Source organism: Asparagus officinalis, chromosome 1, assembly GCF_001876935.1.
Source record: "Asparagus officinalis chromosome 1, Aspof.V1, whole genome shotgun sequence".
NCBI lineage: Eukaryota > Viridiplantae > Streptophyta > Magnoliopsida > Asparagales > Asparagaceae > Asparagus > Asparagus officinalis.
In genome coordinates, this window is record NC_033794.1 from 115,512,574 (window position 1) to 115,529,359 (window position 16,786).

General features: G+C 40.7%; 1 protein-coding gene across 1 annotated transcript in view; it reads left to right on the forward strand.

Moving 5' to 3' along the window:
- Positions 15,581-16,786, forward strand: part of LOC109829122 (multicopper oxidase LPR2-like) — a 6,521-nt gene continuing 5,315 nt past the window's right edge. Inside the window, exon 1 of the mRNA XM_020396228.1 lies at positions 15,581-15,907. Within this exon, the coding sequence (XP_020251817.1) occupies positions 15,686-15,907 (222 nt within the window). The 5' untranslated portion in view covers positions 15,581-15,685. The remainder of the gene's footprint in view (positions 15,908-16,786) is intronic.

A 16,786-nucleotide genomic window follows, 5' to 3' on the forward strand; every position in this document is an offset into this window, starting at 1 on the left:
CTGGTTGTAACCCACCAATACCTAGAACAATCTCCAATTGCAGAAACCAAATATTGATTACCTCCCAATGATGCCTTCTTGGAAGGCTCCCAAATGCCTGACTGAACACCACCTAAAAGACCCCTCGATCGATGGATAAAAGTGTCAAACTCCACCTCGGTCTTATTGCTCATACCAATGTGCTCAAAGGACTTCAATCTGCAGGTCAAAATACCCCTCAACAAACCATGCACGACATAACCAATCAAATAACCCAGCCTCAATAAATGCCACAGTCTAGCCAAATCCAAAGAAGTCGTCAGCTCTCTATCAAACACCATGCTCCCAATCAAATAATACAAATTATTCCTCCTGACGCCCTTCATCACAATCATGGACCCCAATGTGACCTTCAAACGTGCATCCACCAAGGTCACCCTATAGCCTGCTACATCCAAAGCTCCAAGTGAAATGATGTTCTTCTTCAACTGAGGAACGAACCTCACTCCAACCAACTCCCGAATCACTCCGTCACTCATCCTAATCCGAACGGTACCGATACCACCAATAGGATATTCATGATCATTACTCATGAGCACGACATCCTCTCTTTCCAACTTCTGAAAGCTGAAGAACCAATCCCTCCTAGGACAAATATGATAAGAAGCATCCGAATCCAACATCCACTCTATAAAATCGGCAACACAAACTGACGGTAGTGCAGATAACGAGTAGCCCGAAGAATCTGAATCTGAATTATTACCACTAGCATTGATAACATTCACCTCTGAAGCTTGCATAGCTTTCTCCTTATTCTTCCCGGCTCGATCAACCAACTTTGGGCATTCGGCTTTCCAATGTCCATCCTCTTTACAAAAGACACACTGATTCCTACGAACTCCAAGATGTGTCCCTCTAGACTGCGACCTCCTACCGCGGTTTGTTCTCTTTGCTATTATGACCAATGCCCCCGCTACCGGCTCAACTGAAGTCTCCTTATCCTTCTTTCGAAGCTGATAATTCACAAGTGCAGCGATGACCTCACTATAAGAAAGAGATGCATTCTCATTAATAAGAGTAAGAACGAAGGTCTCATATTCCTTGTCAGGCAAGAAACTCAACAACAACAACAACAACAACAACAACAACAACGCCTTGTCCTCATCTTCAATCATCACATCTACATTCGCCAAAACCGCAAGAAGCTTCGTGTAGTGGTTCATGTGATCATCAATGGAGGTCCCCTTCTTCAATTGGAATTGATAAAGCCTCCTCTTCAAATGCAAGCGATTCTCTATACTCTTGGTCAAATACTTACCCTCTAGGATCTCCCAAATCTTCTTAGCCGAAGTCTTATTGATCGCATCATATTTCAAATCTTGAGTCAAACAAGATCTAATCACACCACACATCGTTCTATTCATCTTTTTCCAAACATCCTCAATGTCGTCCGGTTTCCCGTCCAACTCTAAAGTATCTTCCAAATTTTGCGCATTGAGCGCATCTAAGACTTCACATCTCCAAATACCAAAATTGTTTGTGCCATTAAACTTCTCCACATCTATCTTCATAGAGTGGATATTCAAACTTTGGATGGTCTTTACGCCGGAAGTACCCTCCACAACTCCTTTCCCAACCATCTTTCTCAAAGCACCAAAACAAATACGGAGCAAATGAAGAATAGATCCAAAACTAAAAAAGATAGAGTCTTTATGTAATGACCGTAAATTTCTAATACGGGTTTAAATAATTTTCTGGTATTTAAATATTAAATATTATTTTTTTAAAAGAGTATTTGTATTTTTCCCCAATTTTTCCAGAATTTTCTACGATTTAAAAATACGGTATTATATTATTTTAATTGTTTTGCTAATTATAAATTTAATTTTTTGGTAAAAATTTTAAATTAATAGTTACTTATTCATTATTGTTATTGTTATTATTATTTTGACCATAAATTTTTAATATTTATTTGAATAAATTTTTTGGTATTTTTAAATTATTTAAAGGTGTATTTTTTCTTGTGTTTTTTCCTGCGGTATTTCACTCTGTATCTATCTCTCTTCATCTCTCTCACACTCTCTCTCCCCTACCCCACTTCCCCAATTCACTCCCTAAATCCGCTCTCCCACCACCGGTGTTTCCCTCAACTCCTCCTCAAAAATCCCCCCCCCCCGCGCCCCCTGGATCTCATCTGCTCAACCACCCCTCTCCCTGAACCGCATCGGTGGCTCAACACCAGGCCACCGGCCGAGCCTCTCTGAACTGCCCTGCACCGCGCGGGCAGCTGCAACCAAGCCGCACCACCGTGGCCCCGAGCTCGCGACCTGAGCCTGCCGCAAGCCAAGCTGCCATGTCGCCGGCGTCCCAAAGCCCGAACGTGCGAGCGCTCGCGCCCAAGCTCCGGCCTCGAGCCCCACTTACCCGCCTCCTCCTCACAAGCTCCGATGGAACCAGCCAAGCCGCCCTGTGCCTCGAGCCAGACGGATGCTCGCGCTCCGCCGCCTATCCCTTCCCCGTTCGAGCCTCGCCTGTATATCGAGCTCGCCGCAACAGCCCTGTTGGAGTCCGCCTCCTCATCACCACCTGTAGCCCCTTCGACTACGCCCAGTTCAGCGCCCCACCTGCTGCTCTCTTTCCCTCGCTCGTTGTTCCCCTCGCCGGACCCAAGCCGTGCGCTGAGGCTCGTCGGGCTCCGCACCTTGGACTGGCGCCCTCTCCGACGCTGACATGCCATCCGCACCACCTGGCGACCGACAGCCACCTGAACCCAGGCCTCCGCCCGCAGCTCCGCCCCGCTCCTCTTCACCCCGCACGCCGCGACTCAGCTGCCACTTCACGGCATCACGCTCGCCGACCAAGCCCGTCGCGGTCGTGTCACCAATGCGCACCCCTCCTCCCACCTCCGGCGAGCCCCCACAACGGGAAGAAGCTCCAAACAGCGAGCCCAAATCAGTGAGCTTCACTGCAAAAAACTGCAGTTCGGAGCCGACTTCGCGCGCGTTTTACGGCCAACTCTGACCTCCGTTTCCGTCGATTCCTTCGCCAATGCGTAGCCCTTCGTTTTGTCTATCACACGGTATATTTCTTTCACTTGGGATCCCTATCTATACCTCATTATATTCGTTTGAATATCACACGTTACATAACACTCTAATTGTAATTTTAGTCATCGATTCCGCGAAACCTGTCGTAACACCGTGCAACCACACCGACGGCCCCCACTACGGTCCACGATATACCCAAGGTAAGATCCCTCTTGCTCTTTGACTCATCATTCAATTTTTATATTATACTGTAGTGTGTATATTATTATTATTTGCGTGGGCTTGATTGATGAAATTGTGAATTATCTGCTTATGACAATTTGTGATTAAATAAATCGTAATTATGTGATAAATAGCATTTTCAGAATAATTATGATAAATTAAAAGAAGTTATTTCGGTAGCGGAATCATTTTTTGGACAATTATATTAATTAAAAAGAATTTATTTGAGAACGAAACCATTTTAGGAACATTATAATAATTTAAAAGGAATTATCTTGGAAAAAGAATCATTTTAGAATAATTATAATACTTTTTAGAAATTATCTTGTGGAAGAAATCATTTTAGAATGATAAATATTTTTAAAGAGAAATTATTTTGGGAAAATAGACTATTTTGAATTAAGGAGAATTTATCTTATAAAAAGATTATTTTTGAATTTATGAATTTATTATTTTAAAAGATTATTTTTAGAATTATTATAATGAGAAAAGAACTTATTTTGGAAAAATGGTTTATTTTGAAATTAAATTAAAAGAATTTAAATTGTAAAAGGAATTATTTTAAGTTAATAACTTTATTATTTTAGAAGATTATTTTAGAACAATTTTATGATTCAAATTCTTAATTTTGATTATCTGATATGCTGTGATATTATTGTACATGATTAGTTGCATTGATTGTTCCTTGTTGTGATTGAGAATCGTTAGGAGTTTATGACTATAGTGACCTGTGAGATATGAATAAGACCTAGAGACTTGTGTGTTGTTGACTTAGAAAATACAAGAGAGTTGGGATGGGAAAGTCACGGTTCATGTCATCGGATAAGGCTGTTGATGTATCTTCTAGGCTCGCGCCAGTGGTTGGTGTCGCCACTGGGGTTGGTTTGTTGATGTATCTTCTAGGCTCGCGCCAGTGGTTGGTGTCGCCACTGGGGTTGGTTTGTAGGGCTAAAGTAAAGTGTGTACATCACTTTGGTCAATGGGAATTTATTTCTTCACCTGAGTTCTGTTTGAAGTTCGGACCAGGTAGAAAACGGATTGTGTGTAGTCCTCTAGGCCACATGTGTAGCGGGATTGGATGCACGTAGGGGATTTGTGAACAGTCAGTTATCCGATGACAGGAACGTTGACTCTATGTGAGATATGTACCAGTGACCTGTTATAGAATGACTAGTTACATGACATCGTTTCTTGGATGATTATGAGTTGTTGTGAGATACGAACCAGTTATGTTTCTTTTCATACATAGATTGGGATTAATATTTAATTATCTACAATTCGAGACATATGGTATATACATGAGGGTTTCCTTGTTTGGATTATTTCGCTCGACGTACTACGTCTCGAGTTGTAGATTTTTAAGTATTGATTCTATCTAGTGTATGACCCTGTACTTGGATGATTATTTTGATCGCTAGCTGCATGATCGACTTGTTACTTGGTTGATTTTCTTGGATTTATTATGATTATTCTATTCTAGTAGTAAATTATATTTAGATTATTAGTATTTCAGTTGCATGTTTCCCTTGTTATTACCATTATTGCATTGGTCGCTCGACCGTTTCTATTCTTCCTTGTGGGATCTTGCCATGTGCCATGCACGCTGACGAACTCCTTTTCTCTCGGGATGTACGTCAGATTTAGAGGACGGACAACTACAGTTCGAAGTAGTACAGGAGCCAGAGGATCCTCCGCAGGAAGACTTTGCAGACGGAGCAGAAGAACGAGTCGAAGCTTAGTTACTTTTTAGTTAGTTGATGACCATAGTTTACTTTTGCAGTACTTTCCATTTCCGCCTGATCGATGTATTTTATATTTCTTCAGTATTTCATTCAGATAGTTTTGTATAAGGGCATGTTGACCCGAATATTATGTCTGGGATGATATTTCAGTTGTGATATGTATATTTTCTGTTCTGAGTTGATTATTATATTCTCACTACTGTGATCGGGGACCTATGCATTTGCTTTATATTTGCTTGACGCTTAGCGTATTAGATTGAGCAAAAGGGGTCTAGTACTTATTTCTCCTCAGTCTAATACGTCGCGGGCTTGTTCACGTTCTGATTCCCTGGTATTTTGGGAAGCGGGGCGTAACATTTTACCAAAAAGATCACACATTTATCACCAAACGAAGCCCTAGGCGAGCCTCGAAAACGACCTACTCCTCCAAATAGCCCAAGCGTAACCCGAGCTCTGATACCACTTGTTGTGTGTTGCGGAAGCCAAACAACCAAACCAATGTGCTACGAGAAATCAAATCAAACAAACGTCGAGAGAAGGCCAAACGAACCAAATCAATGTCACAAATACAAACAACCAATTTTAACGTGATTCGACAAGTTGCCTACGTCCATGGGGCAAGAAGGGGATAGGATTTTTACTAATAGAGAAGAAGAGTACAAACTGAGATTACAAATCACTCAAACTCACCAATTAATCTCACCAATAAATCTCTAATTCTCTCCAAACAAAACCCTAACCAATAGCTCAGAAAATATCTCTTTTCTGTGCTCCAAATATCCCTAATTTTCTGCTCCACAAACCTAAAACGTGTTCCTATATATATAGAAATCCTAAAACCAAAAGCATACTAGAAATTCTAAAACCCAAACCTAAAACGTGTTCCTATATATATAGAAATCCTAAAACCAAAAGCATACTAGAAATTCTAAAACCAAAATCAAAACAGATTAGGAATCCTAATAACTTGTTACCAAAATAGATTTGGAATCATGTTACCAAAACAGATTATGAATCCCAATAACTTGTTACCAAAACATATTAATAATCCCAATAATCTGTTACCAAAGTAAATTAGAAAACATATTAGGAATTTGCTATTCAACAGTAAGTATCACATATAATGGCATAATATGGAAAGTGTGAAGCAAACAATTAGAAGTTGTGCCTCTTGTTTCAAAGATCAGTTCTTCCCAGTTTCCATAAGACAAACGTGGGTCACCAACTTACAAAGTAATCCCATTTAATTTAAATAGATAAGGGTGCTTTGAACCTTGGGGTTAACCTTTTCTTGCTCTTTAAGATTGAATGATTTTTCTCAATCGTAGTCCACCACTAACCCTTAAAAGAGTAAACTATTATTAGAGTCTATAATGTTGCGCGCAGCGGAAATTTCGGCAGCACTTCGGCAGCACAACAAGAGAGTCAGGTCGCAATAAGAATTCCTGTCTCACCAAGGAAACAAGAATCTGAAGCAAAATATCTCAACCAAGTGAGATATCAGCTCTTCCTCTCATCAGTTCTAGGACTGACCTGTCGAGGGAACCTAAAATCTATTACAAATCACACAAATAGCGATACAACCAATTTTACATGGTTCGGCAAATTGCCTACGTCCACGGGGCAAGGAGGGGGGATCTACTAATAGAGAGAGAGAGAGAGAGAGAATATAAATAGGGTTTACATAAGAATCTCACAAATAAAACCCTCACACAAACTCTCAAATCTCTCACAAAGGGGATGCCAAAATCCCTCTCAAAAGGCTGCTGTTTTTCTTCACCAAGTACAGCCGAAAATCTATGTTTTCCCCTCTGTACGAAGCCCTTGCACGCCGACCTATTCTCCCCCTGTTTTGCACAACCGCCTCTTTGCTCTGTACGAAAATCCCTTTTGCACGAAGCCTTGCTAACTTTATTTTTTCAAGCCCTAGGAATATATATAGCTGTACGAAAATCCCTTTTGCACGAAGCCTTGCTAACTTTATTTTTTCAAGCCCTAGGAATATATATAGCTTCATCCGGTCACGCGGCTTTGTGGGCTCGGGCTCATGAACTCTCTTCATGCGGTTTGCTATCTCTTCACGTGAAGAGATTTGAGAACGTCAAGTGGGTGTGTGGCCCCACTGGTCACACGTATCACAATTCTCCACCTCAGTGAAGTTTTTCGAAAAACTGAGCCGACACCAAAGCAACCACATGTCCCACTTATTGTGACCAGTACGCCGTGAAGTAAATCCACGATAACGGAATCAATCCACAACAAGTCGAGAACCTGAACGAGAGTCCAAACAATCTCACCCCCATCAAAATCAACTAATCCAAACCGGCTGCATCTTAAGACTGCCTACGTATCCTCTTGCCCAAGGAATCAAGCCTTACGTAGTTCACCCAAATGGCCGCCAACGGCCTCAACAATTACGAATGTGTAACAAGTTTCGATAATGATTAAACTTGTTGCTCGGAACCACCTTAGTGAGCATATCCGCCGGATTATCCTTTGTGTGAACTTTCACAATCTCCACATCACCATCTTCAAGAACATCCCGAACGAAGTGATAACGAACGTCAATGTGCTTCGTCCTCGTATAAAAAACCTGATTCTTCACCAAATAGATAGCACTCATGCTATCACAATGAATAGTGACGGACTTCTGCGATATACCAAGTTCCTCCAAAAGTCATCGAAGCCAAATAGCCTCCTTCACAGCCTCAGTAACTGTCATATACTTTACCTCCGTCATAGACAAAGCTACCGTAGACTGTAAGGTGTATCTCCAACACACCGGTGCACGGGTTAAAGTGAATACATACCCCATAGTAGACCGGCGCTTATCCAAATCCCCGGCATAATCCGAATCAACATAACCAATGCATAGCTGCCCACCTGTAGTGTCCCGCTTATAAACTAAACAAACATTGAGCGTACCTCGAATGTACCTCAAAATCCATTTCACAGCGTCCCAATGACCCACTCCTGGATCGTGCATGTATCTCGATACCATGCTTACTGCCTGTGACAAATCTGGTCACGTACATACCATCGCATACATTAAGCTCCCAACCGCGCTCGCATATGGAGTCTTCGACATCAACTCTCGATATTCAACTGACTTTGGTGAAAGACCAGCTAAAAGCTTCAAATGGGCTCCCAAAGGTACACCAACTGGCTTCGTATCCATGCTAATATGGAATCGCTGTAGAATCTTCTTCAAATAAGCCACCTGTGTCAAACAAATTCTGCCCTTCTTCTTGTCTATGCCGATCTCCATCCCTAGAATGCGCTTCGCCTCGCCCAAGTCCTTCATCTCAAACTCATTTGAAAGCTGAACTTTCAACTCATCTATAGCCGACCTGGAAGTAGAGGCAACCAACATGTCATCGACATAAAGTAACAAATAGATGTACGCACCTCCTTTTAACTTGCGAAAATATACGCAAGGATCAAACTGGCTCCGAGTGTACGAATAACCAATCATAAAACCATCGAATAGCCTATACCACTGTCGAGGAGACTGCTTCAAACCGTATAGCGATTTCTTCAACCTGCAAACTAATTTTTCCTTCCCTGCAGCTCGGAATCCCAATGGCTGAGTCATATATATTTCTTCATCAAGATCACCATCAAGAAATGTCGTCTTCACATCCAACTGATCTAACTCCAAACCATACTGTGCCACCAAAGCTAGCAAAATCTGAATCGAAGAGTGCTTCACCACCGGAGAGAAAACCTTATTATAGTCAATACCTTCCTCCTATGCATATCCCTTTATAACTAACCTAGCTTTGAATCTCAATGGAGTGCCCTCAATGCCCTCCTTCTTGGTGTATACCCACTTGCAACCAATTACCTTCCGCCCCTTTGGAAGCTTAACAAGCTCCCACGTATCGTTCTTATGAAGAGACTCCATCTCCTCCTGCATAACCACCTGTCACAAATCAGCCTCCGAACTCTGTTCAGCCTCTCTGAATGTAGTAGGCACCATCTCATCGATACTCTCCACTGGAAGTGCATACGCAACTGTATCGGCATACCGTGTTGGCATTCGTATGTCTCTCCTCTGTCTCCGAACCGTAATAGAATCCTGAACCTGAGCCGTCGGTCCCTGATCCTGCATATCAGTACCCGTATCCTCCGTGTCACCGTCGTGCTCGCCTGGCATCACCTCAGTCGGCACTCTAATGGATACTGCACCATCTGGATACTGTGGAGCTGTATCGATCTCCACCACATGCGATATCTCCTCCGTCGGGTCGCTCTCCACCTGATGAGAGCTGGGAAGCTTCAAGATAGAAGCCTCATCAAACGTGATGTCCCTACTCAACACAATCTTCTTATCAACTGGATCCCAAAGCTTGTATCCCTTGACACCACGCTTGAATCCTACAAATATGGCCTTCCTAGCTCAAGGTTCTAATTTATCAGTTCTAACATGATAATATGCAGGGCACCTAAATACCTTGAGCTGGTCATAATCGTGTGCTGGCTTTCCCGACCACATCTCCATAGGGGTCTTCCCTTCAATCGCAGATGAAGGCAGCCTATTAATGAGGTGGCTCGCATATGTAAGTGCCTCAGCCCAAAAGATCTTCTCCAAACCACTCTGCGCTAATAAGCATCGAATCTTCTCCAGTAAAGACCGATTCAACCTCTCTGCCACCCCATTTTGCTGCGGTGTATGACTAACCGTGAAGTGCCTCTCTATACCCTCGTCTCGACATAGCTGCAAAAAGGGGTCTGAAGTATATTCACCATCGTTGTCGGATCGTAACGTATTGATCTTTCTCCCAGTCTGTAGTTGTAATCTCTTCTTCCACTCCACGAATATATCTAGGACTTCACTCTTCTTCGTCATGGTGTACACCCAACATCGCCTAGAATAGTCATCAACGAACGTGATGAACCAATGTCGACCACCAAGTGATGCAGTCTTGGTGGGACCCCAAACGTCTGTGTGCACGTAGTCCAGGATGCCCCTCGTCCTATGAATAGCAGTCCCAAACTTCACCTTCGTCTTTTTGCCAAGTACACAGTGCTCACAGAACTCCACTTTACCACTCTTGGCTCCCTTCAATAGCCCCAGCTTGCACAGCGCCTGCAGTGACTTCTCGTCTGTGTGCCCTAACCTGTAATGCCAAAGTCTGCTCATGTCCGCCTCTGAAATAGCCGAAGCAACCTGGCTAATCTCGGTACTCCCCTTCAGATAATACAAGTTCCGACTACGGACTCCCTTCATCACCACTAAAGATTCCTTAGTAACCTTTGCTACAGCGTCCTCAAATGTCACCTTGAATCTCTTCGCCTCCAAAACTCCAACTGAGATAAGATTATTCTTCAGCTGAGGAACAAATCTCACCTCCTTTAATTCACGAACTACTCCATCGTGCATCTGAATCCGCATGGTACCTATCCCATAAATACCACAGGATTGATCATTTCCCATAACAACAACACCCCCATCGATTCTCTCAAACGATGCAAACCAATCTCGCCTAGGGGTCACATGATAAGTAGCGTCGGAATCAAGCATCCAATCTGATGCATCCAAGTGGTTCACTTCCGGAGTAATCAGTAGAGAAAAGATTGAATCATCGAAATCATCGCCTTTTGTAATATTCACCTCATTGGCCTTCGGGCCCTTTTTCTTGCTATTCTCCTTCTCCTTGAGCTTCGGGCAGTCTCTCCTCCAATGTCCCTGCTCCTTGCAGAATACACATTGGTTCTTTGCTAATTGGTGGTGGCTTCTTGACTTTGACCTCCCTCTATTACCACCTTTCGGATATGGGTTTCTACCTCTCGTCGACAAGGCCTCTCCTAAAGTACTAGCGCGGAAAGTCTCCTTATCCTTCCTCCTCAAATCGTAGTTCGTCAAAACGTTAGTCACTTCATTATAGCTGATAGAAGATCTCCCGTTTAACAAAGTGAGCACGAAGGTATCATACTCCTCATCCGGTAAAGAGCCCAACAAAATAATAGCCTTGTACTCATCCAAAATATCCTCATCAACATTTGCCAAGTCCGACAATAACTTAGTATAGTTGTTCACATACGCCGCTAGTGAGGTGCCTCTGGACATCTGAAATCTGAAGAGTCTTCGCAGCAAGTGCAACATGTTCTCAACACTCTTCGTGAGATACTTGTTGTTGAGAATTTCCCACATCTCCATTGCAGACGTCACCCCAATCACATCATATTTCAGTTCTTGTTCCAAACAGGACCTGATCATCCCACACGTGTTCCTATTCATCTTCTCTCATATCACCTCATCATATTTAGGTGACTTCTCGTGGACCATGATGGTCTCCTCTAAATTCTGAGCATTGAGCGCATCCTGTACGTCGCTCATCCACAAACCAAAGTTGATTTTGCCGTCATACTTCACCACACTAATCTTAGTGTTCTGAAAACCAACTTGTATTGTACTCGCTATCGACTTGCTGCTTTCACCTTCTTCTCCTATTACAAACTAACTCCAAATTGTAGAGAAAGAACGAATTTGATAGAAATTAGGAACCACCCAATTGAACCCTAGATCGGATTCCAAATAGATCTCATGTCCACACGAGGAAAGCGAAATCTCCAATGGCAACTCCTAATGCTATCTTCACCGAAGCCTATAACTCTAAGAACCAAGCTTCATACAAGAATCTTCCTCCACCAAACTCCAAAACCCTAGATTTGAAATCTGGGCTCTGATACCACTTGTTGCGCGCAGCGAAAATTTCGACAGCACTTCGGCAGCACAACAAGAGAGTCAGGTCGCAATAAGAATTCCTGTCTCACCAAGAAAACAAGAATCTGAAGTAAAATATCTCAACCAAGTGAGATATCAGCTCTTCCTCTTATCAGTTCTAGGACTGACCTGTCGAGGGAACCTAAAAGCTATTACAAATCACACAAATAGCGATACAACCAATTTTACGTGGTTCGGCAAATTGCCTACGTCCACGGGGCAAGGAGGGGGGGGGAGATCTACTAATAGAGAGAGAGAATACAAATAGGGTTTACACAAGAATCTCACAAATAAAACCCTCACACAAACTCTCAAATCTCTCACAAAGGGGATGCCAAAATCCCTCTCAAAAGGCCGCTGTTTTTCTTCACCAAGTACAGCCAAAAATCTATGTTTTTCCCTCTGTACGAAGCCCTTGCACGCCGACCTATTCTCCCCCTGTTTTGCACAGCCGCCTCTTTGCTCCGTACGAAAATCCCTTTTGCACGAAGCCTTGCTAACTTTATTTTTTCAAGCCCTAGGAATATATATAGCTTCATCCGGTCACGCGGCTTTGTGGGCTCGGGCTCGTGAACTCTATTCATGTGGTTTGCTATCTCTTCACGCGAAGAGATTTGAGAACGTCATGTGGGTGTGTGGCCCCACTGGTCACACGTATCACATATAATAACTACATAATCTAGCAATACTTAAAGTGCTTAGTACTCTATTTATTCTAGTAATGAGAAACAATAATAAACAAGTCAATCTGAGATGTTAGTTTCAGTTAGATTTTGATCGAGCGTTATTTCTATTCATTGCCCTTTCTTTGTTCCCTTTAATAATTTCCACAGCACCCATCTCTATTCTCTACCAAGAATTCCACCCACCCCTAATTTAATATTAAGACAAGACAGAAATGTTTTCTCAAAAGTTCTGACGCATGGCATTTCTGTAATTAAATATTTTCTATAGATTTTTGTAAACTGCGTTTGGTTCAAAAAAAATTTACAGAAATGTTTTATGTAAAGTACAGAAAAGTACCAAATTTTATAAAAATCGATTTCCTTCTAAAATGGACGGAAATCAGCTGGAAATCTGATGCATTCATTATTTAAATAATAAAACTCATTGACACTTTTCTATAAAGTTGGGAGTGTTTGTTTACATTTCTATAAATTATAGGAAATGTTGTTATTTTCCCAAAAGTTATGAGTCATTTTCTTGTTTTGAATCAAACAATCAAAATACAAAAAAACAAGAAAATTTGTACTTTTTAACTTCTTAAAACTTTTCTAATAATTTTTTTTAAGAAATACAAGGAAATCATATTTTGGGTGGAAAACATTTCCTATAATTTATAGAAATGTAACCAAACACCCCCTTAGCCGATGTATGTCCCAACGCGTGTTTCTAGTTTCGCTGTTTCAGTCAGAGACACGTCGTATTATTATTGAACTTGCAACTGGAGTTGCGTGAATTTCTTTTCCCTTTATGTCTAGTATTTTGGAAAATGATCGCCGTGTCTACAACTTACGATCCTCCTTATAAACTTAAAACGTAAAGATCACAAAACACCCCTAAACTCCGATCCATTCTGCGGTAATTAAATAATTTTGGAAATTGCACTTGACCTACCCAAGTTTTAAGCCGTCCACGAAACCTCCGTAATGTTTATACTCTTTCTACATACCCTAATGTTAAAAATTTTAGGGAATATCTGGAAATAATAATGTTGAAAGTCAGAGAGGTGTGTTGAAAAAAAAAAAACAGGACAATAAACTGATTGGGAGTAAGTTTAAAAAAACAACATCAAAAATTATGAGGGTTGTGTAGATGCCCCAAATGTTTGGGGCCTTAAATGACAAACATTACGGCTTCGTGAAATTCACCCAGATTTAAATTTTAGCATAGTCTCTATGAGATTTTGTTGAGCTGGAAACGAGATGTGCTACTGGAACCAGGATATCGTCCTCCTTGTCACATAAAAAAGATATTTGGTGGGCCTGTGTACAGAAACGTGTCAGTCGACGGACGGTGGCATGACGGAGATCGACCAGTCCCACTGATGCTCAAGTCAACTGAGATTAGGGATCCTAAATTATACAGTGGGAATAATGGGCACGAAGTGACGACTCACTTTGCTAAATGAGCTACTAAGAGCTAGCCATACGACGAGGCCTACATTGTTAGTCACATCAAAAGTTACGGGTTTCACCTACCTATCTCTTGATAACTCATAATCACCATTCTCTTATACAATTTCAAAGCTATGTAACTTTTCTGAAGTAAAATGACACGTTCCAAATCATTTTAGTAGTGAGTAGGGACTATTTAATTCTTAATGGGCCAAACCTGAAAATAAAGGGATCCTACAACCCATTAACGTAAGTGGCCCAATGAACCAACAACTATCATCAATTATATTTTAAATAAAAGACATAAGTCTACATTGAAAATGATGTATTTAGTGCTATTCTGAATGAGGCAATTAAGCAATAATTTCTAAACGTGAAGATATATAGAGATCAATTGTAATCGTATTTAGTTAAATATCTTATGTTTTTCATTAAAGTTTTTTTTTATTATATTGAATGTGCAAGAAAATTTAGTAATATGGTCTTTTAATATGTATTGTAACACCGATTATATTATGAATTATAGCTCGCCACTGATTGAGATATATTATAGATGGAAGTAATAATCTACGATGAAAGGACCTTTTGGAGTTAGAATGTAACGAGGTTGTTCCAAGCTCACGTTCGTCGCCTCGCTTTCGGCACAAGCCTCTCCGTCTTAAGTAGCAGCATCGCCCCGAGAGAAGGGATTAGAGTGAGTGGCCAGATGAACCCCTCTGCTTTGTGAATTATAGATCGTCAATGTAAATCCTCTCTAGCCCCAAGAGAAGGAAGGATCAGAAAGTCTCAATTCGCACATTAATTTTTGGGTCCTCCCCACCACCCAAAACCCCAAAAAACGACCTTAAAATAGGGTCATTTTATAGAAACCGCTTTTTACTTTTAATTTATGCATAACTCATCGTTAAAGTGAATTTTCGTTTGAATCAACTACCTCCTATCCAAACCTTCACTAGAACCCGAAAATAACCTTAAAAATATATATCTAAGGTACGTGACTTGTATTTTTATTGGACCTAAACATTAAGAAAGTGAGCCCCGTGTGTTGAATATAATTTTTAAAAGGATATTTGAGTTTTCAGTTGAAATTTTGACTGGGGGTGATTGATTATAATAGAAACCCATCTTAGAGACGGTTTACGTAGAAATTGAAAATGAAATTCGGCTTTGTAAAATGACCCTATTTTTAAAGGATTCGGATCCTCTCCACTACAAAAAAAATAGTGGAGGGACCACTACATAATCACAATCATTGATTATCTCGTTGATGGTTATGATTTTTTTTAGTGCAAATTAAGAATGAGTGCAATACACGGGGGTATGGTAAGTGTTAGATTTAGATTGTATCATAACCGCCTACTAAATAATCAATGCTTGAGATTAAAAGTAGTGGTCTCTCCACTACTTTTTTGTAGTGGAGAGGATCCAAATCCATTTTTAAAATGGTATTTAAGAAAAACCGTTAATCTTTCTACATCTCAATTTTCAAGAAAACTAATGCACCCCTACTTTGGAAACTTAAGATTCGGGGTTACGTACCAAGAATTTTACACTACAAACGGCTAACCCATTAGAGTACAAAAGGTATATAAGTAACCATCCTTAATTAGCTACATTTCATATATAATATTCAAAAGTTAATGCTAAAAGTTAGCTTTCTAGCGTGTCAACACATCCATTTGTACACAAAATATATACTCCATATGACAACAAGAAACAATCACCCAAAGGCACCAATCCCTCTACTTTGTCCTTCTCGCCCCTCTCTGTCTTCATTCCTCTTTCCTCTTCTCTCTCTCTCTCTCCCTCTCTCTCTCTCAAAGTTTAAGCAGCTAACTACATCTCGTCATGGTTGTGATAAGATCACTCCTCTTCCTTCTACTTTCACTCCTCTCCTTCTCCTCTTATGCAAGAGGAGCCAATTATCGAAATGGGCCCCTCGTGAGCCCAGCAAAGCTCGAGATGTTCGTCGACGAGCTCCCCCGCATGCCCACCGTCCACGGCTACGGCGTCGGAGACGGCGGTCCCGTCACCGCCCATCTCACCATCGGCATGTATCTGAAAACTTGGGTACGCACCGATCACTCTCCCATGCGTTTCATATTTTTGCTGTGGCGGTGATGATACCCGCGGTGAACCGACTCCTGATTTAGTAATCAAGCTAATCTTTTATTTGCCAGGATTAGAGTGGGGGGAAAATTCATATGGCAAACTTATAATGAAAGAGGAGAAACTTTCACTTGGTTCTATCATCAATTTTAATGATTTATGCTTTGTTTTTGCTTATAGTTAAATATTTTGTTTATTAATTGTTTGCATTGATTTTGTGTATTATTTGTAATGGTTTTCGAGAGCTTTATTATTGTAGATTATTTGAATATTTTGAAAATGATATTAATCCTAAAAAGGAAGGATATATATTTTTTTATTTGGTTTCTTATTGGGCAGTAGTTAATTTCCGTTTTTTGTTGTCCATTTGAAAATTGCATAATTGTGGGTCAATTTGTTAAAAATTTAATCTGATAGAAAAATTAACATGTGTGAAGAACTTAATTTGGATATTTTTTTTACTAAAGTGCAAATTAATCTGAAGTAACATTAAGCTACTACTAAAGTAGACCTCATTGGTCAATGTCAAAGTTTTGTTTATTTATTTATTTTAGGATTATGTCAACTTTGATCAATCCTTGGACTTAAGGTTGCTTATAAAAGGAAACTTTTATTGAGAATGACAAATGGATGGTTGGTGAAAAGACTTGGCAGGTTGATAAATATTATCGATGTAGCTATAAGCTTACCATTTATTGATTAATCATGAGTTTTTGGAAAATGGTCCCAATTTTCTAAGATGCCAAAATGTCATTATAAGTATGATGATAAAAATAACATAAATTAAAGATTAAGTTGAATCAATTATCTTTCCTATATACACACAAACATATATATAGT